Source organism: Petromyzon marinus, chromosome 22, assembly GCF_048934315.1.
Source record: "Petromyzon marinus isolate PM22_M1 ecotype Great Lakes invasive population chromosome 22, UKy_Petmar_22M1.pri1.0, whole genome shotgun sequence".
Classification (NCBI taxonomy): Eukaryota; Metazoa; Chordata; class Hyperoartia; order Petromyzontiformes; family Petromyzontidae; genus Petromyzon; species Petromyzon marinus.
This window is the reverse complement of record NC_133688.1, coordinates 17,664,191-17,689,627: the sequence shown is the minus strand read 5'-3', so window position 1 is coordinate 17,689,627 and position 25,437 is coordinate 17,664,191. Positions and strand designations below refer to the sequence as shown.

At 47.6% G+C, this 25,437-nt stretch overlaps 1 protein-coding gene across 5 annotated transcripts in view; it reads left to right on the top strand.

Moving 5' to 3' along the window:
- Positions 1 to 13,354: 13,354 nt before the first annotated feature.
- LOC116944888 (uncharacterized) overlaps positions 13,355 to 25,437 on the top strand; it is a 54,619-nt gene continuing 42,536 nt past the window's right edge. The window contains exons 1-3 of one of the 5 annotated variants that reach the window (XM_076068802.1): positions 13,355 to 13,630; positions 15,036 to 15,726; positions 18,982 to 19,190. In XM_076068802.1, the coding sequence (XP_075924917.1) occupies positions 15,438 to 15,726; positions 18,982 to 19,190 (498 nt within the window). In that variant the 5' untranslated portion in view covers positions 13,355 to 13,630; positions 15,036 to 15,437. Of the gene's footprint in view, positions 14,230 to 14,765; positions 14,905 to 15,035; positions 15,727 to 17,359; positions 17,448 to 18,981; positions 19,191 to 25,437 lie in introns of those variants that run through there. The other 4 variants (XM_032958749.2, XM_032958747.2, XM_032958748.2 and 1 more) reach the window with 4 other exon arrangements.

The window sequence follows — 25,437 nt, the reverse complement described above, 5'->3', positions numbered from 1 at the left end:
TCCCGTGTAGTTCTGGGCTGATTCCTCCCCGTTCTCATGATCATTGCAACTCCACGAGATGAGATCTTGCATGGAGCCCCAGGCCGAGGGAGATTGACAGTTCTTTTGCGTTTCTTCTATTTGCGAATAATCACACCAACTGTTGTCACCTTCTCACCAAGCTGCTTGTCAATGGTCTTGTAGCCCATTCCAGCCTTGTGTAGGTCTACAATCGTGTCCCTGACATCCTTGGAGAGCTCTTTGGTCTTGGCCATGGTGGAGAGTTTGGAATCTGATTGATTGCTTCTGTGGACAGGTGTCTTTTATACAGGTAACAAGCTGAGATTAGGAGCACTCCCTTTAAGAGTGTGCTCCTAATCTCAGCTCGTGACCTGTATAAAAGCCACCTGGGAGCCATAAATCTTTCCGATTGAGAAGGGGTCAAATACTTATTTCCCTCATTAAAATGCAAATCAATTTATAACATTTTTGACATGCGTTTTTCTGGATTTTGTTGTTGTTATTCTGTCTGTCACTGTTCAAATAAGCCTACGATTAAAATTATAGACTAATCATTTCTTTGTCAGTGGGCAAACGTACAAATCAGCAGGGGATCAAATACTTTTTTCCCTCACTGTACGTTGCTCTGGATGGCCACGCTGTGTGCATCGCCTGCGTGTGCAATCTAAGAGCCGAGGCCCCTTGTTAGAAACGGTGGAATACTTCCAAGTGAAGTTACTATCATCGCCATCATTATCATCGTCATTATCATTTTCATCGCCATAATCATTATTATTATCATCATCATCATCGATCGTCAGCCATGAATCAATCCACGACTGAATGGCCTCCCCACACTGCCGCCAATCTCTCACAACACCCGCGGTGCAACAAATCAAACGAGAACTACCGAAAAAAACAGTGCCGATTTTAATCGGCTCCATCTCCGCCGTGGTTCAACCTCTCAGATGCTTTTAATGCCTTGGGCTGCCACTCCATCGCTCGTCTTGACCTTCGTCTATCGTCTCTCCTCGCCGTGATGCGGCCGGCCTAAATCTCACTCACTTTCGTTATTAAACTACACGAATGATGACATTAATCTGCGCATGCACTCTAATTGCACGTATGCCTTCCTCTCTCAATGTAATTCCAAGCGTGCGTCTCTCCCTCTCTCTATCCGTCGTTGGCCACTTCTTCTGTTTTTTCTTCTACATTTTATTCACTAATTCATGGGAGGTAGGGAGGGAGGGGGGGGGGGGACAGCACGAGATCGAAGGGGACGCGAAGACTTTCGAATCGTTTAGAAGCACGCGGTTGGACATTTACACGCTGGCCTGTGCGCGCGCGGAGACAGATTACCTTGAGCGACTGAGACGTCCAGAGATGCATGGGTTGGGTTAGAGATACGCGCACGCAGATTGGCTCATCTATCATTAGCTTTGTCCACTTCGTCAAAGCGGCGCCGGGAGAAAAAAAATCGAACTGCTTTTGCCCAACTTGGGCAAAGTGAGATTTTGAGCGAGTCGCTGACACGGCTGCTGGGGAATCGTTACCATCAGATTTGTCAAAGTCCATTTGCCGTGTCAAGCCCCACCTTGAGAAGGAGGCGGCCGCGGCCCATCGCAACGCCTTAATGTCTGCTCGACATTAACTGGGCCAATGCTTGTGAGGGATGGGCGGCGAGCCGCAGTGAAAGCAGGAGAAACTTCAAGTGCGAAAATAAAAAAAACTGCTTAACATGGGGATAATTAATTTCCGATTCCTGCGATGGCAGTGGTGCATAAGCAAAAAATAACAAAAAAAACTCACTCAACGCATCCGTCAATGACACTGCCCGAAAGAGAAAACACATACGATCGGCAATGTTTTGACCAATGGCCCCTCTTCATGGACAAAGCCCTGTGCGTACATCACTGAAAAATGGGTACGAAAAATTGTAACATTGAGAAAGAAGGACCATTGCCTGAAAGGTTGCGTTGAGTTTTCGAGGAACGTATGGGATCTTGGGACTGCTTCTCAATGCTGCAATTTTTCGTTCCCATCGTTTTTAGTGATGTACGTACAGGGCTTTGTCCATTTAATGCTGGATAAAGACCTCCCACACCGTGTGGGCCATGGATGGGTATTTTGACCGTACTTCACCACGATGGTCAGTGCAAGTCAGTGAATGGGTCCGGTGCCACGGGATCAGTTCAGAAATATCGCCACCTATACTCTTGGGGTCTTTCGGTAAAGTCACGTAGGTAAATAAATAAATAGATAAATAATTAGACAAAAATGAAAACTAAATTAAATCACGACATTTCGGAGGCAACACAAGCTTCCTCATCAGTTGCAAAAAGCACGGCAGAATTGGTGTAGAGAGAGAGAGAGAGAGCTATCTGTGATGAGAGATTAATTACATAGGGTAAGAGGAAAGCGTATGGATCCTTGCAGTCACGAAAACTTCAAATCTAGAATCGCCACCGCTGTTAGCCGTGGCTGAGAATCGGCTGCCAGAGTTTGTAGCACAACGCGTAAAGCACTGCACCACCACTCCCACCCTAACATTCGGAAATCAAGTGACTAAACATAACTTTGCACAAAGTTGGTTTGAACGTTTCTGAAACAACTTAAGATGTGCTGTGTCGCTGTCGAGAGTTTGGTGCTGGCCATGGTCCCTACTAGATAGGCTGTTAACATCCATGTTGGGGCAAGGGTTTAGAGCTCAGAAACACTTTCGCAGATAAATATACCACTAATATTTCAATTATGTACTGATGGCACATTAATGGAAAAAATTACGCATTGTAAATGGTTCATAATTGATTTTTTTCTTCACATTCGAATACAATTTTTCGTGCATAAGTTTACATATTTATGAGTTCTTTATGAAGCAGAGTTTTTTTTCACTTAATGCCACTTAAGTATTACATTTCAGGTTTATATTGAACGCAATTCATAATATCCGTTTTGGCACTAGAGTTTATAAAGCCCAAGCATGAGTCTTTAGCAAACACACCCTCATAGACGTGGTTTCAAATGAAAAGCCCTCCCATCACAGCATGCACCTTTGCATCAGCCTCTCTTCGGCAATAATCTATGCTCAATGTGGCCTTCCTTATAATTTCATAATAAACGGCATGAAAGCCATTTCCCACACACAGACAATCAAGTATGCTATAATCCTTCCCATAATCCATAAATGCTGCATAATCCAATGCCTTTCAAACCCGTGAACCACAGACGCTGGCTGAGGTGTTTGTGATCAAATGGGTACGCTCTATACATTCACACATAGGTGCACGAGGGATTTGCATGATGGAATAGATTGTTAATCCACTGCTGGATGAAGGCTTACCCATTCAGTGTCAACTACGGCGGTTGCTTGACCATACTTCACCACGCTGGTCAGTGCGAGTGGGTGAAGAGTGAGGCGTTCAGGACGAATGTTCATAATTTACTCGTCACTGATGTTAGCCACAGCCGGGAAGCAAACTCACGTTGCTACCAAGTTGCATAGTGAAGTGCGCAAGCCACCGAACTGCCTGCTACCTTGCTGGCAGTGATTTGGACATCTAAATAGATTGTAAGTGCATAATAACAAAAGCAAAACCTAGTGTATACATTTTTTTAACAATTACTCTCCTAATTCAGATGTGGGCAATTACTTCGGCTGTGCAGATGAATAAAAAAAAACGACGATGTCATCGCTCATGTCTGACTGGCGAAAAAATTACTCATACGGGCCATTTTTATTCTTTTATAGTTTAAAACTGCAAATGGAAAAATCCCAACGCGAATGTAAAGAACATAAATGAGGCTCTATCTTTTGTCTGTTGATTTCTTCCGGTGCTATCTTTGACAGATGATACTCAGTGTTACGTGATTAAATGTCATTACGCATTATTAGTTCTTTTGAAAAACTTTTTTCTCCGATTCAAGTACCCGACTTGTCTGAGCAGAGATAGTTTTATGCTATTAAACAGACGTCGCATCTTTCTGCTAAATCGAAATCCAATGTAAATAGATACAATGCCTACGGAACAATACGATCAACACCTTCAAAACGCAAAAACCTGTTTTAATTACGAAGTCTAAATTGGGAAAAAAACACTAATATTTCACAGTGCATTTTTAACCTGTGTACCGATGTTGATTTGTTGCCAAATACAAACTGAAATTACTTTTTTTTTACATAAGCATATAAACAGTCTATAGTTATATCGTGTTTGTCAGCGAATATATTTTGTTAATTATCTGAAAATTAACAGTAGGCTCGTATGTAACATTATGAAACAAACCGAGACAATCTTATCATTTTAAATTAAACTTTAAATCAAAGGATGCTTGCTCAGTCATGTGGAGATGTTCATCTCTGACCTATGAGTGTACGCGCTGTGGACTTGGAATCCCAATAAGCAATCAGACCAACACATGGCTTCCTTCCGAGAAATGCAATTCTGGCGCGCAAGCGCCTTATTCGTACAAGACAGTGTGTGGAAAATAAGGCCACTGTAAAGAGGTTTAACACATTTTGATGTAGTGTTTATGACCAACAGACTTACCGTGACATAATCCTCAAGGGGTCTATAGTCAGAGGGAAAAAAATCAATAGGTGGGTCCAAAGTGCATGAGCAAATTATAACCGATATGACTTGAGGCACACTCATTATAGGCTGAATACGAGCCAAGGTCCCCCTGATTAAGCTCTTTCATTGGAACATTATTCATGTCAGTGGGGTGATATTTAAAAGGTATAACATATGCTAGTCTCTCATTCGTTGGGGTTTCATATTTTCGGTGGACGCTGAGATATTCTTGTACACCAAATGTCGGTGGAGAGAAAAAAATAATAAGTTCTGAAAGACATCAACAAAAATTGCGGCTTGGCCCGTTTAAGCTGTTTCGTTTCGGCAATATCAAACCGAGATTTCAACGCAACGCAAAGTAAATGGCATTTTGATTGCCGCTTGCACTTTTTCCATGCCTCAGTCGACCGTTTTTGATCTACGTGCGAGCATCTGCCAGCCGCGTGCGCTGCGTGGCCCGCGTCCGTCTTGGGTTTAAATGCAGTGAGGGGCACTGTGCCAGCGCGTCGCGTACTTCCCGGCAAGCTGGACACGTGACACGGCAACGCTGTCATCCGCTGCTGCTGCTGCTGCCCGTTCTCTCGCCACCACTCCCGTGTTCTTGGCTCCTCACCCACCGCCTTCCGTTCGCATTCTCGAATCCCCTCGATAGAGCCCCCCGCCTCTCCCCCCTTACCCACGCGTTGACAGCCGCGCTGCAAAGTAGCGCAGATGAAAGTGACATGTCGCATTTCGACAGAATAAAAAAAAAAATCTCCCCTTTGCGCTCGCTGCAGCTGTTCATGCGTGTCTCTCTCTCTTATGGTTGAGAAATGTTCTTCTTGTTTACACCCCCCCCCCCCCCATTGCATTGCTTTTCACGGAATAAAAATATGTTGTTTGGGATTTAGATTCTAAAAAGGGGAGGGATGGGCATTTTAACATCAGTGAATAATGTTTGGCCATGCGGGGTGACTAATATGCAGCAGAGAGGTCGTGTGATTTATGCATTTATATAAACATGGTGTTACGAGCGTCCGTAACGTAGTCATTACAATTTCATACAAAACACGTATTATTTTTTCGTAACCTCCCACATCAGTGTACAGGCTCTGCGATTAGTGTCTTGGCTTAAATATGTGGCTTCAAAAAGGCCGAGCGTTAGGCTGGTGTCTCATAATAATAATGTACCAGCCCTTTAAATTTTGATTTAAAGCTTTCGTGACTGCAGGGATTCATATTCTTGGTTCTTTCGGTAAAGTCACAATAAAATATGTATTGTTTTATATTTTTATTATTTTATTGCTTCCCTTCTACGTGACTTTATCGAAAGAACCAAGAATACCAGCCCTTTGTCAAACCACGCATGGACACAACACCTTCTCCTTAACACCACGTTCATCACGAGGGTTGTTCGACATACTTCACCGTGCTGGTTAGTGCCGATTGGTGAACGAGTTCGAGTGGCCCAGTACTGGTTCAGATTTCACTTGCCACTGATGTTAGCTCTGACCAGGAGGAAAATCCATGTCACCAGGTTGAATAGTAAAGTGCAAAAACCACTGCACACCACCACTCAACTGCCTCATACGGTGCTTGCACTTATCTCACACATAACTTTTTATGACATTTTTATGTGTTTACAGTGGGACGCCTATAATGAGCACATCTGTGCATTTGTGATGTCACAGTGGTTATGGAGGAATTTTACTGAGCATTACTGACATATTCGACAAAGATAACGCACGCATAATAATGACTCTCATATCCCAGTGACAATCTTCTAGCTAAGTGGTTTCCTGACCGAAAGACATTTGTGGTGGTGGTGCTCATCACCTGTTTGCAACCCTGAGCCAGTCGTGGAAACTCCACATCCCTGTGGCAGGGACATGCCCATCGACGCGACATAATTAACACACGTATATACAGTATTATATTAACGTGCAATGTATTAATCGACCGGTCGCGTGCGGTGGGGTTAAGGTGTAGGTAGCCTCAACCTCGTCCAAGACGTATGGGAGAGCGTGGAAGAGTAGACCAAATAACCACCCCTCCCCACACCCACCCACCCACTCCTGGAGCGCATTCTAGGGGAGGCCCTTCCTGCCAGCAGTGGCGTGAGCAAGCAATTGCAGGGGCTGCGCCTTCCCCCCGTCCGGCGTTGGCTCCCAGTTGGTCGTCGCGGTGCGTGCAACTTCGCCAGTGGCAAAGAGGCGGTGGGGGGTGGTTTCTCGTTCTTCCGCCCCACTGCGTCCTCAACTGTTGCAGCGCACCCCACACACGCCGCCTACAGGCAGGGAGGTACTTTACCCTCCTCCCGATCAAGCGTCGCACATGCAGGCGATCATCATAAATACGTAATAAAGCGCATTACATTATCGGACACGAATCAGGCGCATAGCAACGGCGACAAAAAATAAGCCCTCCCCACCCCCCCCCCCCCCCCCGACGCTCTGCTTACTTTGGCGATGCACGACTCCTTATTCACGCCACAGTGACAATAACAGGTTTCAAGTAGTACAATATGTACGCTAGCAGTCCCCTTTGTCAATCAATGCGGGGGTCGAGAGAGCCTCTTCCTCGCGCCGTGCGGTGCATGTGGGGAGTATTTTTTTTGTAGATGATTGCAGGGCGTAATTAGGACGGTATTCGCCGACAATGAATCCCTGCAACGCTGATCAGAAGCGGGAGCGTAGCATCGGTGTAGAATGCAGTACAACCAATGATATTGCTGCCACTGCTGCTCACAACACTATATATATCCCCAAGAGCAGACTATATTGTGCTGCGAGTGATGAGCCTCGGTATGTGTAAAAGTGGAAGAGTTATTAAAAGGTAACTTTGTTCAAGCCCTGTGACATCTTGCTCATTCCACTGTTGGCGGAAAAGGCCCCTAGAGGGAGCTCCAGAGATCTTCTGTAATGGATGGTATTAGGTAGTGTATTAATGCGAAAAGTCGCATTTAGATTTGTAAGGCGCATTTCATCCGGGGATGACAAAAGCGCCGTTTATGAAAGGCAGGAAATAAACAACAGCGGAGGTAAACGGACACATCTAGGAGGTTAAAGAGGCGAGTATTCAGTATATGACTTTCCATTTGTGTGGCGTTACACATTTATACTGCTGGGTGGATAGAAGGTGGATATATTTAATAATCTTGGAAAACTAATTTCAGCTGCCCCACCTGTTAGATCGAATTATATGGTGACCTCTATAAATATAAGTCCAGTGTGCTCGCAGTCACACAACGCCGGTATCAAAGTGGATTAGTGAACAACAACAACAATAAAGCACCGCTGTCTACATACGGTGCGAAAGAAGTTCAATATACATACATATACAGGCTGAGTGACGAATTTATGCAGGGTTTCCCAAACGCCAGTCCTGGCGGCCCACCACCACGCTACTTCTTTTAGCGCTTCACCAATGCACTCCTCCCCATTCAAATGAACTCGTCCCATGCTGCGCGCGCCCGATGATTGTTAAACGTCCCACGTGACGCGCCAAACAATCAACGCTATGTGCGTTAATGGAGCCTATTCAGATTGAAATATCAGTGCGCGCGCGCGCGTGTGTGTGTACGTGTTCCACGTAACGCACGCAGTTAATTGCTCAGCGCGTCACGTGGGGCCTGTTTGACAAACATCCGGCGCGTCCAGCGTGTAACGCGTTAATTCATCGTTTGAATGTGGCGAAGTAAAAATGGTAAGGGCGGAAAGACACAGCGTGGTGGGTGGCGAGGACTGGAGTTTGGGAAACCCTGCATTAATGAGGGCTCACGGATCGCACGCCGTGGATGTTCTTGAGATCTTGAAAGTCACCGTCAGTGCGGTGTCCATAATTCTCGTATTCCCGAGGGCCGGCATGAATGTAGCACCTCATTATGCACATCGAGTCAAAATTACGCCCCGCCAAGTCAGTCAGGGAATGTCTTTCGACTTATAAAATAAGTAATCAGGGCTTCATCTCAGCTGGAGCTATCCGAGGCTTAGCCTCCGGAAAATATTCCATATAGTAAGCCGTCTACATTAATATAGTAATAACAACGAATACAAATGTAAAGGCCTTTGTCAATTTACTGCTCGGTGAAGGCTGTATTAGTCATGGGGGGGGGGGGGGGGGCAGGGGATTGAACATACTTCACCAGGCTCGTCAGCGCGAATTGGCGAATAACGGTTGTGGCCCCTATAAATGGGTTTTAGATGATCACTCGACAACTGAACTGGCCTTAGCCGTGGCCGGGAATCGAACAGATTTCTGGGTTCATGAATAGCGCGGTCCTCTGAAAATCACTGCGCCACCGGCTCCACCAAGAAAAACAGAAGAAGAAAAAAAAGAGAGACACGGCACCGTGCAAAGTGTAATGGGGAAAAAGTCTCGCACGGAGCGAGAATGACGAGAACGCGCGTGGGCACGGCGTGGGTATACAGGGACTCTTCTACTTACGAACAAGTTAGGTTCGAAGTCTGTTGGCAAGTCGATTTGTTCGAAAGTCAAACTGTACTCCTGTCGATTTCAAACCTGTTGTACGGCATGTACACTAAACACGGGGAATGGCTTTAAAAGTTGTGTAATCTCATGTAGATGTAGATGCTGCTGGTTCGTCACGTTCTGCAGATGTAGATGCCACCACTGGCATCTATGTGCGCGGCGGTTGAACTTGCGACTCTCGGTCCGTAAAAGGCAACTGGACATACGGACAGGGTTGCTCGTATCTCTGAAAGTTCGTAAGTCGAATGTTCGTAAGTAGAAGAGTCCCTATATCGTGCTCGTGAATGGAACCCCCCCCCCCCGCCACTGGGCCACTACGTAGCTACAAGAAGTGATGAGTTGCCACTGCAGGGTCGCTACATTTCAGAGCCATCATACTCAGATTATAATTACGGTGAGTAGCTTAAACAAAGTCAGTCTCTCAATTGATTTATGCCGGTTTCCCGCAAAAAAAATGAATGTGAATTTTATGAACCCAATCGATGCCCCCCCCCCTCCCCCATCTCCCCTTCCTTTCGAACGTGATTTTAATTCGTAGCAGCTCGCGGCGCTGACTGGGGCTCGATGAGCCAAGTCGAAGCGGCTCCCTGCCATCCCAAATCCGCCCTCACCCCCCACACTGAACACCACCACCACCACCCCCACCCACCATTTATGTCAATGTCTTGAGAAGAGCCCATTCCTCCCACCCAACCACTTCCCCCAACCCCCTTCCACCAGCTTTGTGCTTTCTCGCTCTCTCCCTCTCCAAGCCCACAGAGCCATCCTCACAAGCTCCTCGACGTGCCGCTATTCTTCCTCGCCTCCTCTCACCGCGCAAACTCCGCGCGTGCCAAAATTCCGGACCCGTTGCACATTTGTATGATCATCTAAGCAATGCGCGTGCGGTTCAAAGTGGCACAAATGAACGCGCCGTGTGAGCGGTGTCTGTATGGAGCGAGCAGGGGTTGATGCAGGGGTGGATGTAGGTGGGGGGGGGGGGGGGTGAAGTTAATTTGCCCCCTCCCCCAATCCCTCTTTTCCTTTGTAAATTCGAGAATAGCCTAATTTTTGTTTGGTTTAGCCTTCTATATTACTGCCCTGTCCATTTATTCGCCATGCGATTGTGACTGCTGCACTCTGCAGGCAACGTTGCACGGTCAATGACCTAAGTTGCGTAAAAGTTGCGGGCTTTCTCGCTTCTGTACTCGCCCAAAACCAAAAATGTCAAAATGCACGATCCTCGAAGGGCCGCGTCGCCTCGGATTAAAACACAGGGGACGTTGAAATGCGAATTATCGTCCGGCACCAAAGGGTTACGTGCATGAGATATGGCAACACGCACTGACGCATGCGACTGGTGAACTCAAAATTTCATCCGTCGCAACAATTGGGAATTTGCATTGCCCGATACGGAGAGACGGTGGCGCATCTGGCGTCTCCTCTCGGTTCTCTGTCTCTCTCACTCGCCAACGTGAAATAATGCGGTGGGTTTAAAGTGCCCATCGTTCTGAAATGTTAACCGCATTACGCACGGACGCTTAAATCGCACGAGACATCTTAACCGACGCTCTTTATTTTAGCAAAGTGTGTAGAAGGCTGCTCCATAAAGTAGCAGCCAAATGAAGATGCATTACGTTTAAACGACGCGTGGATACTGTGACTGGCTTGATTTTTAAAGTTGAGTTCTTCTCTGGATTTCGTTTGGAAATCCATTATCTTAAACCTAAAACATGATTATAGTACGAGACAATTTGTATTTCACGCAAAAAAAGTCTCACATTCGTCACGAACATCGTGCTAAGGTGATGAATATAATAGGCGACGTTTCGGGCAATGCTCCTTATTCCCAGCACAAAGAAAATGTCTTTCATGTGTGTATATCTGAAAGAGTCCTGGCCTAATGTGCAAGGTGATGTGGACGCAGGCTATCGCACAGTCGTAATACATATAACGTGTGAACGCAATTGTTTTAAATAACTCGATAGGAGCACCGTGATGGCTTAGGGCGTGTAATTTATTACGCGTTTATCTCGAGAACGCAGCTGTTTGAAAAATGGTCACAGGTGTTGGTTTATGCGACCCGCGTGCTTTGCATGACACTAAGAGCGGTAATAATCAAATAAAGGAAAATATCCCCCCGTATAGCCTTAACAGACTGTTGGGGAAACTGCTGTTAGCGAGCACCTATGGAAAGCCGGCACGGCACAAGAGGGGGTGGCCAACACCACGCCCGGCCGCCTTTGTCTCCCTAGTGGAAATGTTTTTACACACGGCACTAGGTACTCGATTGAAGCCGAGTCGACCTAGGGGAGGCCCAGGACCGGTTCAGATAATCATCACCGATGGTGTATGGCCGTGAGCGGGAATCAAACCCGCGTTGCCGGATTCGTAGCGCGGCGTGATGACAAATACACTACCGCTCCCCACTAATAAAACACGCACACACACACACACAGATACGTCTCCGCCCTTGCGTCGTACGTTAACGATTCATACTAATCACTCGTCTTACTCGGCAGACAAAATGCTGACTACAACAGCTTGCCATGCCCGAGTGGTGTGTGCGCGCGCGCGCGCATTCACCCAGAGAGGTCGTGTAGTGGTTAGCAGCACTGCGCCACGAACCTGGATTCCCCAGTTCGATTCCCACTCACGGTCAACATTAGTGACGAATTAATTATCGGAACCTGTACTGGGCCACCCGAAGGTCGACTCAGCCTTAACATGAGTACTTGGTGCGGTGTAAACATCGGCATGAGAGAGACAAAGGCGGACGGGCGTGGCGCCGGCCACCCCACCCCCTCTTGTGCCGTGGCGATCTTCATAGATGCTCGCTAACAGCACTTGGCCCGCACGTCTATTGAGGCTATACGGGGGATCTTTGTCTTTGCCTTTTTGCCACCCTCTCTGTTGGGCTGATCCGACAAAAAAAAACAAGTTAGAAAAAAAGAATGCACACGCATGATATAGTACAGAACGCTTCTCTGACATATATATGCCCTGGAAGGTATTGCATCGGCCGATAATGGGTAGCTAGCTGCCAGTGCAAAAAAAACCCTTTGCTTATTTACAGACCAGTCCGCTTATGCTCTGGTTGTAGCCTCCGATTTTTGACCAACCCTTGCATCAAGTTGGCCAGTTTTCAATTGGTTAGAATCCCCATGAGCAACACACAACCCGACAACATTCTCGCTCACGTTGAATCATCTTCCGGAGAGTTAGTGCTCCCTTTCCTCCTCCGCTAAATAAATACAGACAGCTAATGCACCACACGATTTCCACCGCGGTTGCAACGCATTTGTAAACATAAAAACACACAACCCTGCCGCTGATCACATTGCGTAGTAGATAAAGTAGCCAAACAGAGCCTGTTGGTTCTCACCAACTCACTGCCAGTTCTGGAGGAGAATAATAATTAGCTGCACAAACGAGAAGCGAAAAGAAAGGGCATGCATACATACATCATACACAGTGCACATCGTTATCACGATGCCTCTCTATCTATATATCTCTCTCTGCATGTGTAGCGAACGTGCGGGCCTTACCTCTGTGGCAGTAGTAACTTAACATTTCGGGTTCGCTGCTGTGAGCCAGAGGTCCCATCCGAGAGCGCATTAAAAGAAAATCCAGGATTCCACGCGGAGAGCTGATAGCTCTCTCTCTCTCTCTCTGTGTCGTCAAGAGGTCGGAAGGGCCGCGTGGGGTGCTGGACAACTGGCGCTGTGCGCACACGGTGAGGGGGTATTAAGTCATTTCCAGTCCATCACGCTCACTAAAACAGCTCACTAAGCCTCGTATGCCCGTCGCGCGCACGCACGCGCGGACACACACACACGTGTGAGGCGTGCGTTATCCAGGGGACAACCGTCCAATCTTCCGATCCACCAAGAACCCCTTTTCCTCCTTCGCGTGGACGCCCGCTTGTCTGTTATTCTGCTTCTGGCTTTTCCTCGGCTTCTTCTCCGGCACGGTAGTGACTTTAACTCTCGCCCTACCCGTCGCTCTGCAGCCGAGATTCCTTACGAGCTGCGAGCACGCGTGTGGCGAGTGCGGGCGATTGCGAATATCGCCGAATGGGTCCTTTGCTGAGGATTGTGGATTTTTCTATTTTTCCCCTCTCTGCGCCTCCCCCCCTCTCCGTCTCCCTGTGAATGAGTCTCTCTCCACCGCTTCTCTCCCTCTCTCTCTCTCGCGGGCGCGCGGTCTCGCTGGCTCCTCGCAGCCTCCTCGCTGTCTCTCCAGCTTGCTAAATGGCCGGGGAGGGATTTGATGTGAGCGCTAGCCAACCGAACAAATAAAATGACGACTGCGATGTCTGCGGGCTAAGGGGTCAAGAATCCCAGCCCCCGCACTCTCGTCCCTAAATTCAACCCCCCCCCCCGCTTGCCCTGCGCGCTCTCCTCTCCACACCACCCCCCGCCCCAGTGCCTTCCCTCCCCTCTATAGCCTCCTATAGTATCGATTCTGGAGAGAAAGAGAGAGTGGAAGACGGCGGGGAGAGAGAGTGACAGCGAATAAGAGCGTTATTAAGTACGGCTCCGAAGCGTGGCTGCACATCTTTCAAGGGGTCCAAAAAGGAAAAGAGAACATCTCTCCTCGTTTGTCCACAGCGCAAGTTTGTTTTGATGGTGAGCGGTGGTGGCGGTGGTTTCTTTGTTGTTTTGCTTTAGGCTCGTCCTTTAGAATAAAAACGCGCTGTAGCCGCCGTGCTGTGAAATGCTCTAGCGGCGATATTTTTAAGCCGTCGGTCAATCGATGGCCACGCGGACAGATTCGAGTACCAACAAGAAGAAGAAGAATCGAAAATAAAGTAGACGACGTAATATAAATATGCGCACAGAATTTCAAAACGGTAACGCGACACGTTCATAGCGACCAGTAATATCGCTCGTCTCGCAACACCCCCCCCCCCCCCCTGCCAAGACAACCTCACATTGTTCGGTACGAGCTCTCGGCGTGAGCCGACGGGAGTGTGGTACACACACGCGTGCGCGCGGCATATCATTACCACACGCGGTACACGTGTGCAAACGCACGTACGCGCACACAGACACACAGGCACACACAGACACGCGCGCGCGCTACGTACCTGCGCTGGAGAACGCGGTCGACACGCCGGACAGCTCATTCAAGGTGGGGTGGGAGTCGAGGGGGGGGGGGTGGAGGAGTGAAATCCGACGGACAAGGGGACTCGCTCACTGAGCGATCTGCGCTCATAAAGTCACAGGTAAGACTCGGCGCGCACGGGCCCTGCACAATCATATACGAGCGAGAGAGAGCGAACGAGAGAGCGCAAGCGAGCGAGCGAGCCGAACGAGAGAGAAGCGAACGGGGCGAGAGACAGCGAGCTAGCGAGCGAGCGAGCGAGCGCCACTCTTTTATCGCTTCGGCGTAAGTGATCGTGATCTCTCTTCTGTTGCCGGCACCGCAGGGGTGCCCGGCGCGTGGGTGTCTGTGCGCCGTTTGCACGCCGGAGAGCGCGAGCCGAGTCTCGCGACGAGCCCTGCACGATCGCGAAATGCGCGCAGCGCAGCGGCTCATCCCACCGCGCGTCCATCCATCGATTCGGGACAGCGCCACCGATGACCGGAGTCAGGAGTCGTACCCAGGCTAGCAGCGCGTACTGGACCGAATTGCAGGATTTGGAGGAGAGGAGCAGCGGAAGGGTCGGGGTCGAGGTTTGGGTTATGTCGTCTTGGTGGGGGGGTGGGGGGGGGGGGGGGTAGTCAATCCTGAAGGGGGGCGGAGGGCGTGCGGGTTAGCGTGTTGCGTTTGGTCACTGCATGCATCGATGTCAGCGCGTGTCTTCCCCTCGGTTAAAACGGGTGGCCAAAACCTCGGGCTAACGCGTGGAATAATCGAATTGATGCAACAAAAAACTTTACAGCAACAGCAGCCGCAGGTGAGTATTCACATTGTGTTCTGGACATAAACACGCCATCGATAGCCAGCATTGTGAAGGCATGGTACTCAGCATGCTGAGTACACCAGCTGACCGCATGCTGATACTGCGACTTTTGTTCCTCTCTGCAGGTCAGAGCGCTCAGTCAAAAGGACACCACCACGAGCAAAACCACCACCACAAGCACCACAACAACAACAACATCACAACAACATCCGGCCTCCACACGTGCACCGTTGTACTTACAGATCACGGCTGCAGCAAGCTCTCCAAAAAGGCGGGGAATGAAACTCGACAAATATAGCGCAATTCACGGCACAATTTGGATCCGTATATTAGTCCAAGTAAATTGACTTGCAATTGAAGTTACGGCGACAGTAACTGCCAATAAATAGCAACACTAAATCTGCGCGCCGCGATCAAAAAGGGGACCGGGTCTGCGCGTGGAGCAAAAGCTGCCGGCTGCTTTCCGCGTGCCGACGGCGCGCTCAGAAGAGAGCCGTCGTGGGCGTCGTTCCGTGGCACGCGCGGCAATGCCCTTCCTCTGGATCCTTTTGTGCGGCGCTTGCCTCGGTGGCCGCACCCCCTTTGTATCCCCCGCGAACCCCGCGGCCGAGTCCCACGGTGGCGGCGAGCAGTGCCGCCTCAAGACGGTGACGGCGTCCAGCGTGCCCGCCGCAGGCGCCACCCGGCGAGATGGGCAGACTCCCGGCGGCGGGGACGCTGGCGAGAAGGTGTCCCTGGCGGTACGAAGCGATTTCCCGGGGGAGCTGGCCGTGGTGGACGACCTGCAGAGCTCCGAGACGCCTTACTTCGTTATTGGTGCGCGGATTTTTGCTGTTGTTAATAGCGCAAAATGTATGCCTCGTTTAACCCGGTCTCCGTTATCCCCGAGAGCGCATTGATGGTCTTCAATGAGCACACACCAAAGACACCTGCGACCAATTATGTGCGCGCTTCCTGTAATCACCATCACGGCCATCGCTATAATCAATCACTTATTTCACCAACATTAATTCCTCCCCCCCCCACCTCCCCCTCCCCCAAATCACCCCCCCGCCTTTCCTCTGGAATTCGGGGGCTGGCGAACGCTTAATTATTACGCAAGTCAGGGCCTAATTCTTTCCCATAAGAGGAGGGAGACCAATCGATCTGGAGAATTGATTGCATGTTTACGCGATGACAAGATATGGCAATGTCACGGGGCTCCCCGCTTGTGCCGCGCGTGCCTGGGCTGCCTTCACGTACCTTGTCGAGTCGAGCACCACGGCCACCAATAAGACAACCAGAAGACCCCCCCCCTCCCAGCCCCCCGTTGTTATTGTGTGTGAAAGCTGGGATTTATAGCGCTGTGCACGAGAGACTACCCCCATCCTCCACCCTCCCCTACCCTGGATGCCCTTCACTCGCAAAACTTTGTGCGCCCGCCTCCAAGCTGCCTTGCAACTCCACGTGCAACATCTCGGGGTGAAATTCCCCATCGCGAAGGAAAGCATTCCAACGTGAATTGTGTGGGCCCGGCTTGCGCGCACAGACATTGGCGGCGATGACTCCCCAATGAAATGAGGCGTCACACGATTGTGCATCTCCTAAATTCGCCCAGTATGAGGCAGCCCTGAGTCACGCAAATAATCAGGCAAAATTAAATCATAGACATGCGCTGCGGTTATTTCCATCCGAACGCATGCATTACAAGCAAATTGAACGTCAATTACACCCCCCTCTCGTCTAAAAGCCGCTGAATTCGAAATTGGAGTGTGATTTGCGGATCATGCATTTGCGATCTTCAGAGATGCCATTGACACACCCAAGTGAGCTGTGGGCCTTGCCAAATCAAAGCCGGATATTTGTTGTTGTTGTTGCCTGCATGTTGTCAGCACGTTCACATGATGCACGCCTTCCGTTGTTGGTTTATAGAGGCGGGGTGAATTCGACAGGGAGCTAAGGGATTGCTGAGCCTTCACCCAGTTTAGTGTCAACCTACGCAATAATTTATATATGGGCCAAGGAAGCTGACTTGATGACCCCGAATGCACTTGGGTGGAAGGTGCAAGTCTCAAATTGATAGCAAAAGTGCAAGGCTGCAAGAATGCCTTGCGGAAAAGAACAGTAAGTATAGAAATCCAATACAGCCATTTTAATGTCTTTTTTTTTTCACAGCGTGAATGCCCCGGCTTGCGTACAGTGTGTACACCTTTTACAAGGGAGCAACTTCGCATGCGAAACAACTTCGCATGCGAAACACCTTCGCACCTTCGCATGCGAGTAAAGGCCGACTTTTAAGCAATTCTGAGAGAATGTTTTGAGCTCGCTTCCGTCGCTTTCTGGATGACCGTGCTCCAGTTTAAATCACAAACAGAAGAAAAGTTGATCACAGCTGCGAGTTTATTTTCAGCATCTCACAGTGGAGATGCATTTGAGTGGCGGAAACATATTTCTCAATCTCCTTCCGCAGGGGGTGAATTCGTTTTTCAACATTTACCAAAAGGTCTTCATATTGAGACGAAAAAGGAGTGTGTCACGAAAAAGTGAAACACACGCAGGTAAATTTATTCATGTTCTGTCATTCCACATCTGTTCTGGAGGCAAAATGAGCCAAAAGTGTGGGAGAATTTGTTGAAGTCTGAATTTTTGTGTTTTTTTCTTGGTGCAAATTTGCTTAAGAAGGTAACGTCTTCGAAGCATAAATTATGCAATTCGTACCAGCCCGAGCCCAGAATATATACTGTATGTACGTCAATCTCAATTATAATTTTCACGTATTATAATTAGCTGCTCGACTCTAATATTGTGTAACCAGACTCTGGGGGGGGGGTGGATTGTTAAGTGCCAGATGAGAATGATAATTCATAATTACCTTAAATGCATTCCAGATACGCCAGTGAAGGTTTCTTGGATGATGTTCAAAAAGGACAGCATTTGGGCTCCTGTTGTAGTGCATCTCCTTTGACCACAAATCTGTTTTCGTTTTGAAAATAAGTCACGCAAAGCATTGCTAAAACTTGGAATTTATATTGAGAGTTGTTACCGCTTCACCTGGAAAGTGTGGCCATTTCCATTTGTGGAACTAATTTAGTTTTTTGTCCGTATCTTCATTTTTTTACAAGGCATGCATGAGTGTATGTTCTCAATTCTTGACAGTACACACACACAGACATACCTATATAATGGTAACTTTTATTTATTTTCATCAGCGGTATGTATTTCAAATATTTACAGCCATACTAGGCCAACATTTATTTAAAAAAACTCACTCAAAAAAACCCCTCACTCGGTCTCAGTGCTTTTATCTGAAGGATCCTGCATTTTTGGACATTTGACGAATTAATTATGAAACATTGTATGTTCTTACAAAGAAAGATAAGATGGAGAACACCAGGTTACAATAGTGGGTGCTTTGGAGACAGGTTTATGAAATGTATCTCTACAGTTTGTATTTTTATTGAAATAATTGGTAATTTTCTGGGTGGAATTCATGAAAGTATTGTGTAAGAGATATGTGGTGCAGTAATTAACTCGGGCAACGATCATGGGGCACTGCAGGTGATTACTCAGAGTCCATCAAAGGTAATGGTGCCTCCTTGGAATGGCTCACTGCTGACAGAAGGGACTTCAGGAGAGGGATCTCTAAAAAAGCCCGCCTAGATAGCATTTGGCCTACTCTTCCACGCTGGCCAGACACATTTGAAGAGGAGGGAGCACACACAGACACACACTCGACCCCACCACTTGCGACCTGCCAATCGACTGTCCGCGATGACCCCTTTGTTACCGCTGGGTGAACCGAAGCAGCGGTGGGATTTACGAAAGTTCCACGATCGTCTCAGCTGCCACGCTCCAGGAAATCGAACCGGTGACCTCTGGCTCGCGAGTCCGACCCGCTAACGGCTACAACCATGGCAGCATCCCCGCCGAGTCCACGTAGGCTCATAAATGCCCAACGCAGCCGATTACTAAAACAAATTAAATGCGTCCTCTCGCAAGCACGCACCATTTCCACGTGCTCAAAAGGTCATCCGTCGATGTTCACTTCCTTCCCTCCACCCCGACCCCGACCCCCGCCACCTTTGTCCGCAGAAATCTCAGGCCCCAGCGAGGAGATCGCGCGCGTCTACTGGAAGCAGGCATGGCTCGCGAACGGCACGTTCTACTTCCACGTCCACGCCCGCGACGCAGCCTCTGCCGCGGCAGCGCCGCCACCCCGGACTCCGTTGGGCCCTCGTGGACCCACGCAGCCTACACTGCTGGAGCACGATCGAGGTCACATGCTGCGCGTCTTCCTCATGGTATGGCTTCGACACTTGCACCCGCACTTCCTCGTCGTTCAGCCCGCAGGCCAGCGCGAGGCGCGCAACCAGCGGCGATCTTCAAAAGCGCATTCTCTTGGATGCAGAGTTCACAAAGGGTGGCCAATTCTCCTCCATTCACCTGTTATTTATAATTGGCATAGAGACGTGTATGTTGCGGTGATGGTGGTGGCGGTGATGATCGTACCGCTGAGTTGTCATCATCTGCATTTTTATTTCCATTATCATCACATTGGTTAATCAACTCCACCTGCTCATCTCACATACGGTAGCCAAGGACATCGGTGTGCGTCGCCGGCACCATCTTTGCGTTGTGTTAGCTGCTGATGGATACGCGCAAAAAGCGAAAGACCAATGATGTACTTACTCTGAGAGTTGACGGCCTGATGCCAAGGCTAAAAAGACTGTATCACCAGGGGTCACTGAGAAGGCAGACCAATCGTGACGGTTGTTCCAGGACCCAGCCTCTTGCCGTGGGCCCGGTGGGTTTTGAAAAGGGAGGGGGCTCAGGTTTTAATCGGGGAGGTGGGGGGAAGAGGGAAAAGGAAGCTCATGCCACGACACCTAAGGGGTCCAGATTCTACATTCTGTATTGGGCTTGCAATTTAATTTAAAAATTAATTGAAATATTTCACAGGAAGGGCAAAAAACCGTGACGCATGAAGGTTCAAAGTGAAATCTTTGCAATCAGTCACTTACACCCAACAAAATAATTGTTTGAGCCTTCCAGGCTATTGCTACAATTTCCCAGTTTAATAAATTGGGTTAAATTGTTCATTGATTCAAAAATTGCCTCAATAATTCAATAATCCCGCAGTTCTGGGCTTATATTTTTGTCTCAGTTTAATGATATAAATTCAAGATTATTGATTTATCGTTACCAGAATAGATTACTTAAATATTTTGTACTTGCACGTGTTTCATGTGCATATAATCAATATCTGTAAACTATGATTACCTTAATGGAATCCAAGAACTTATAACGTGTGATGTGATTGTACATTTTATTTTAGGATAAAAAAAATATATATATTGTCGGGTGATTTAATCTATACACATTGCATTCTCCATATAGAATGGTGCGCAGTTGTAACACTCCTGAATCACAGAAAGAGGGGCCTGGGTTTAATTCCCGACTAGGGCACCTTTGTGGGGGTTGCATGTCCTACCCGCTGTTCTGCATGTATATGGGTTTCCGCTGGGCTTTCTGGTTTCCTTCCGTAGCAAGCAAACAAAAGAAAACCCCTACAAAATAACTGGCATTGTCCAGATATCTCAAGGATGGAAAAATAAACATGCAAATTACTAAATTGGCCACATCTTAGACATGACCCTACCGCAGAAGTTTGGCAGGAATCTCCTGAAAGAGAGGCCCGAGACTCAGTGAGGCCTTCATAGGTATATCAAGCGCAACACTCACACACGGATATAATGACGAATCTTTACAGATTGCATCGTGCAATTAACGTTTAATCGACTCTACAATCTTCGTATACAACGATAACGTCCCCATCACAGACAGACTGCACATTACAATGACAAAATACATATATTTGGATAATTATGCATGACACTGCAATTTCTTATAATCTACAACGTGCGAACAAAACAAAAATGTAAAACCAGAGGAGGGAGTTGGAATTTTGCAAGATACCTGTTTATATTAAAATGCTTATTTCTAAACACTGCCTTGAGGCCTGAAACGTGTTAACAAAATATAGCCTTCAGCGGGAAAACTACAAGTAAAAAGTGTGCTTTAAAATAGTGCTGACACCCTTAGATATTGGGCACCTTCAGGCAATAGGTTTTATTTTAGCATGATATAATAAAAAAGACGAATTTAGATTCATAAGTCCACAGCGGCTTCATTAAAGCTCATGGTCTTGCAGATACCAGGTTATAAACAGCTCTACATACTGTCTGCTGTGTCTCCCCTCCTAATTAGCGTGCAGGCTGTTTCCAGGCAGCCGATGATAAGGTGAAACAAGTGAAGGTCCAGCCCTGCAATTGCCTGCTCAGAGCACTGCCGGTGGCAACGCATTCATTCAACTCAGCTCTAGAGCCTGCCGGCCAGCGGGTCCTAGAAGAGGTGGTAGTAACCACAATATGTTAACTACCTCACCTGGTATACAGGAGGTCGTGGGTTCGATCCCGACCCTGGCGCCTGCTGCTGTATATTTGGAGTTTGCGTGTCTCTCTCTCTCATCATCACCACGGTGGCTATGAGATGTTAACTACCTCACCTGGTATACAGGAGGTCGTGGGTTCGATCTCGACCCTGACACCTGCTGCTGTATATTTGGAGTTTGCGTGTCTTTCATCATCACCACGGTGGCTATGAAATGTTAACTACCTCGCCTGGTACACAGGAGGTCGTGGGTTCGATCCCGACCCTGACACCTGCTCCTGTATCTTTGGAGTTTGCGTGTCTCTCTCTCATCATCATCACGGTGGCTAGAAGATGTTAACTACCTCGCCTGGTATACAGGAGGTCGTGGGTTCGATCCCGACCCTGACACCTGCTGCTGTATATTTGGAGTTTGTATGCTCTCTCTCATCATCACCACGGTGGCTATGAGATGTTAACTACCTCGCCTGGTATACAGGAGTTCGTGGGTTCGATCCCGACCCTGGCGCCTGCTGCTGTATATTTGTAGTTTGCGTGTCTCTCATCATCACCACGGTGGCTAGGAGATGTTAACTACCTCGTCTGGTACACAGGAGGTCGTGGGTTCGATCCCGACCCTGGCGCCTGCTGCTGTATATGTGTAGTTTGCGTGTCTCTCTCCCCGTGGCCTCGTGGCTTTTCCTCTGGGCCCTCTGGTTTTTTTGCTCTTCACATTTAGAAACATGCGTTTAGAGTATTTGGCTGATATGCATTTCCACGCGACAAAGCCACTTGGTTGAGCTATCATTTGTGGTCAGGTCGCTTCTGAAAAAGAGCTACATAGCTCCGTGGGACTTACCTAGTCAAATAGTTTATAGTTCATGCTGTTGGGTCGACAGAGGTTGCGAGAGGGGACGAGGTGTGGAGATCAAATAGACATGCATCATTGTTTCAGCAGCAATTCTTTTTTGTCCTTCCATATTTATTTTCTGTCGCAAAAGAACGCAGCTGTGAATCTTGAACAATTGCCCTCCATACAGTACGAATGCTATAATTGTAAATAGGCATGCCTTTGCAATTACCCTAAGTACTACTTTGCATGCCACAATGGGCCACCTGCTCAGGTAATTCGAGAGCGATGGCAGTGGTGGTGGTGGTGGTTGATGGCGCCAAGGATGAGAGGAACCACTCCTATGGCGCGACACGAACGCGACCACCCCACGTGCTCACGCTGCACGGGGCATAGCTTCCTACTCAGATTTACATTTAAGAGGCCCGCGCAGCAGCAAGGCATTAAACTTTCATTTTTCTTTCATTATTCCCATACAAGAACCACTCGAGGCCCTTGGCAGAGTGTGGTGCGGTTGTTATGCGGCGCGCAGGGTCACTTTCAGTTTCAGCGGTGTCAGCCCCAATGTCAGATTATCCTGGAAGATATTTTTACATATTATTTTTTTTAACCGGCGTCTGCGTATGCACACACATGCACACATATGCTCGAGAGTTCGTGGTTTGTTGGTGGTGGTGGTGGTGGTGGTTTCAAAGGGCCGGAGCGCTACATTTGTATGTGCATGTTTACAATTCACCTCTGTCCTTTTCACAGCAAGAAGCGGCGAACCGTAGCAACAACAACCACAACAGCATAAGCTACAAAATTGCAATTCATATGTTTTTTTGTTTAATGCGAGCACTTGCCGTGCATTTGCGCGGGATACACGGCCGGCGGTTGCGGGTTTGGGTTGGCGAGGAGGCGTAACGTCAGCACGCAAGAATTCTGCTCGAAGCTGATAAAAAAAACCGAACTTGTGTAAACAATGCATTATTATGTATTTATTTATAGCGCCTTGCTTGCGTTCGTCTCTATTTTGAACTCCTATCGGGTTTTTTTGCATTGTTTGTTGTTGGACTGGACGTCTGTCAAAAAAGGGCTTCATAGCTCATCGGATTCCTCCAGTTATAAATAAAGATTATGATTCTGTTGAATGAAGGTGACGTCATTACGCAAATATGCACGGTAACGCTATCACCGCGCAACTTGCCCACCGACGCTCCAGCCAGGCAGCCAGGAATCTAGCTAGCCAGCAAAACTTTTTTTTCTTTTCTCATATAGTACAGCACTGGAAATGATTAAAGGTTAAAGTGCAGCCCTGTCATTTCTTGCTCACTCCACTGCTGTCAGGAAGAGCCTCCAACTAATGGGAACTTAAACGTGCTCCTCCTAATTATTTTTTTTAATATTGACATGGCATGAAATGTTCTGACTTTTCAAATATTTAGTGCTCATCTGACCTAACAATATATGCCAATTATACCCGGACTGCCACGTGTATTTGAATGATGTGTCTCGAATATCAGTGTTCATGTACTATTTTGTTCATTATAATGTTGGTTGTGATCTAACAGTCAATTTGGTAAATTGCTTGGGAGTTTTTTTAAAAGTCGAAATGCATTAGTGTACCTCGGGCTCTGTGCATGCACTGCAATTAGATGGTATGAACCATGTCTTAAACGTGGCCAATTGCATAAAGCTGCGTTATCATTGTCATCGAATCCACTGCACAGTAATTATATTAATAATAATTTAAATTCAGAAAGCGCCCTTAAACAATCGCTCCCAGGGCGCATAGTACCCTGTCACCTCACAATGCGATTGTGTAAATTACTCGGAGCGGTACTTTTAATTTAGCATGGAAGATGATGCGTTATGCCTTGTGAATTCTGAAAACAAGGTCTATTTTTAACTGCATGCTAAGGGCGGGGTGGGGGGGTCAGCATTTGTAGTTTCGAGCTCCTGCGAGTGGGGTCGCTGGGCAGAGTTCAAAAAGGCAAACATGGGACTGACACCACTGTGCTTCGTTTGCAGTATTGTTTACATCTCAGCCAATGCAGAACCACTGTTACAACTCAGCAAAAAAAAACTATTCCCATAAAATAGGAATATTCATAAAATCATCATCATCATCATCAGCCTTGGTCGATCAACTACTGTATGAAGGCCTCCCAAATCATGTTTGCACGATTCTGCAGTGCCATAATGCACCTGTCACCTACAGATAAGTCGATTGTATTGCTCCATCTCCTCTCTGGCCGTACGTTCATAATGCTTTCCGTTCCTCCGGCTGCCACTCCGTCATTATCCCCTCTTGCAACGTATCCTGCGCAAGCCTGACAACATTTCGTTTTTACAATTGGAATGTGATTAACCTGCGCATATTGCCCAATCCACGTGTTCCTCTTTCTGCCTCTCGACGTATTTCAAAGCATGTATCTCTCCATCCTCCATTGTGCACTGCGGAAAACTAAATCCAATTTTTGTTCTGAGTTTATGATCACCTTTCTGAACCATACGTAATAATGACGTTCCCCTTCAGGCATATCAGTTGTGTTGCTTTTAATGATAAAGTTCAGATTTACAAAAGCACTCAAACCTTAGTTTGTGCACCCCTTAATTTCCTGTTTCCAATTCCAGTACCCTTTCAGTCGCTGTCTGGGGCACACATTCAGCTTTCATTTTTCTTGTGTCCCTCCGAACCGATATCTCTAATTGTTTAGTGAACTTGTTGTGCATGGCTGTACGTTTAAAAAAATATATAATTCTAAAATGTTATTAATTGATTCCCCCCCCCCCAAGGTGTTTATCCTTCGGAGGTGCTAATTGTCAGGTCATGTTCACTGAGCAAAAATTGTTGAGTTCACTGCTCGACCACAGCAATGTGACTACCTGTGATGGTTTTGTAGTTGAGGTCATTAGCCCGTGCTGCTGGTATCAACAGGACAGGTCTGTGCGGTACGGGCTGTTGATACCGGCCAAATAAAACATGAGTCCTCTGCCTGCTTACAACGTGCAATGCATTAAACCGAGGATCATGGCAGCAGGAGTGAAGGAGATTGTCCTCACTACCAGTTCCGTACGCCCCGTAGTTTTTGACATATCGGTTTCCATTCTTGTTCATTTAAAGGGAAATTACATAAATTATTTCATACGTATGAAAAAATCTCCACGCAAATTGCAGAAAATTTATTATATATTCCAGTCTTGGACAGAAAATTAAATGAGAAGACAGCCGAAAAGAAATAGGAAAGATAAACGTTGCCATTTATGAAACCCTAATTTCCATT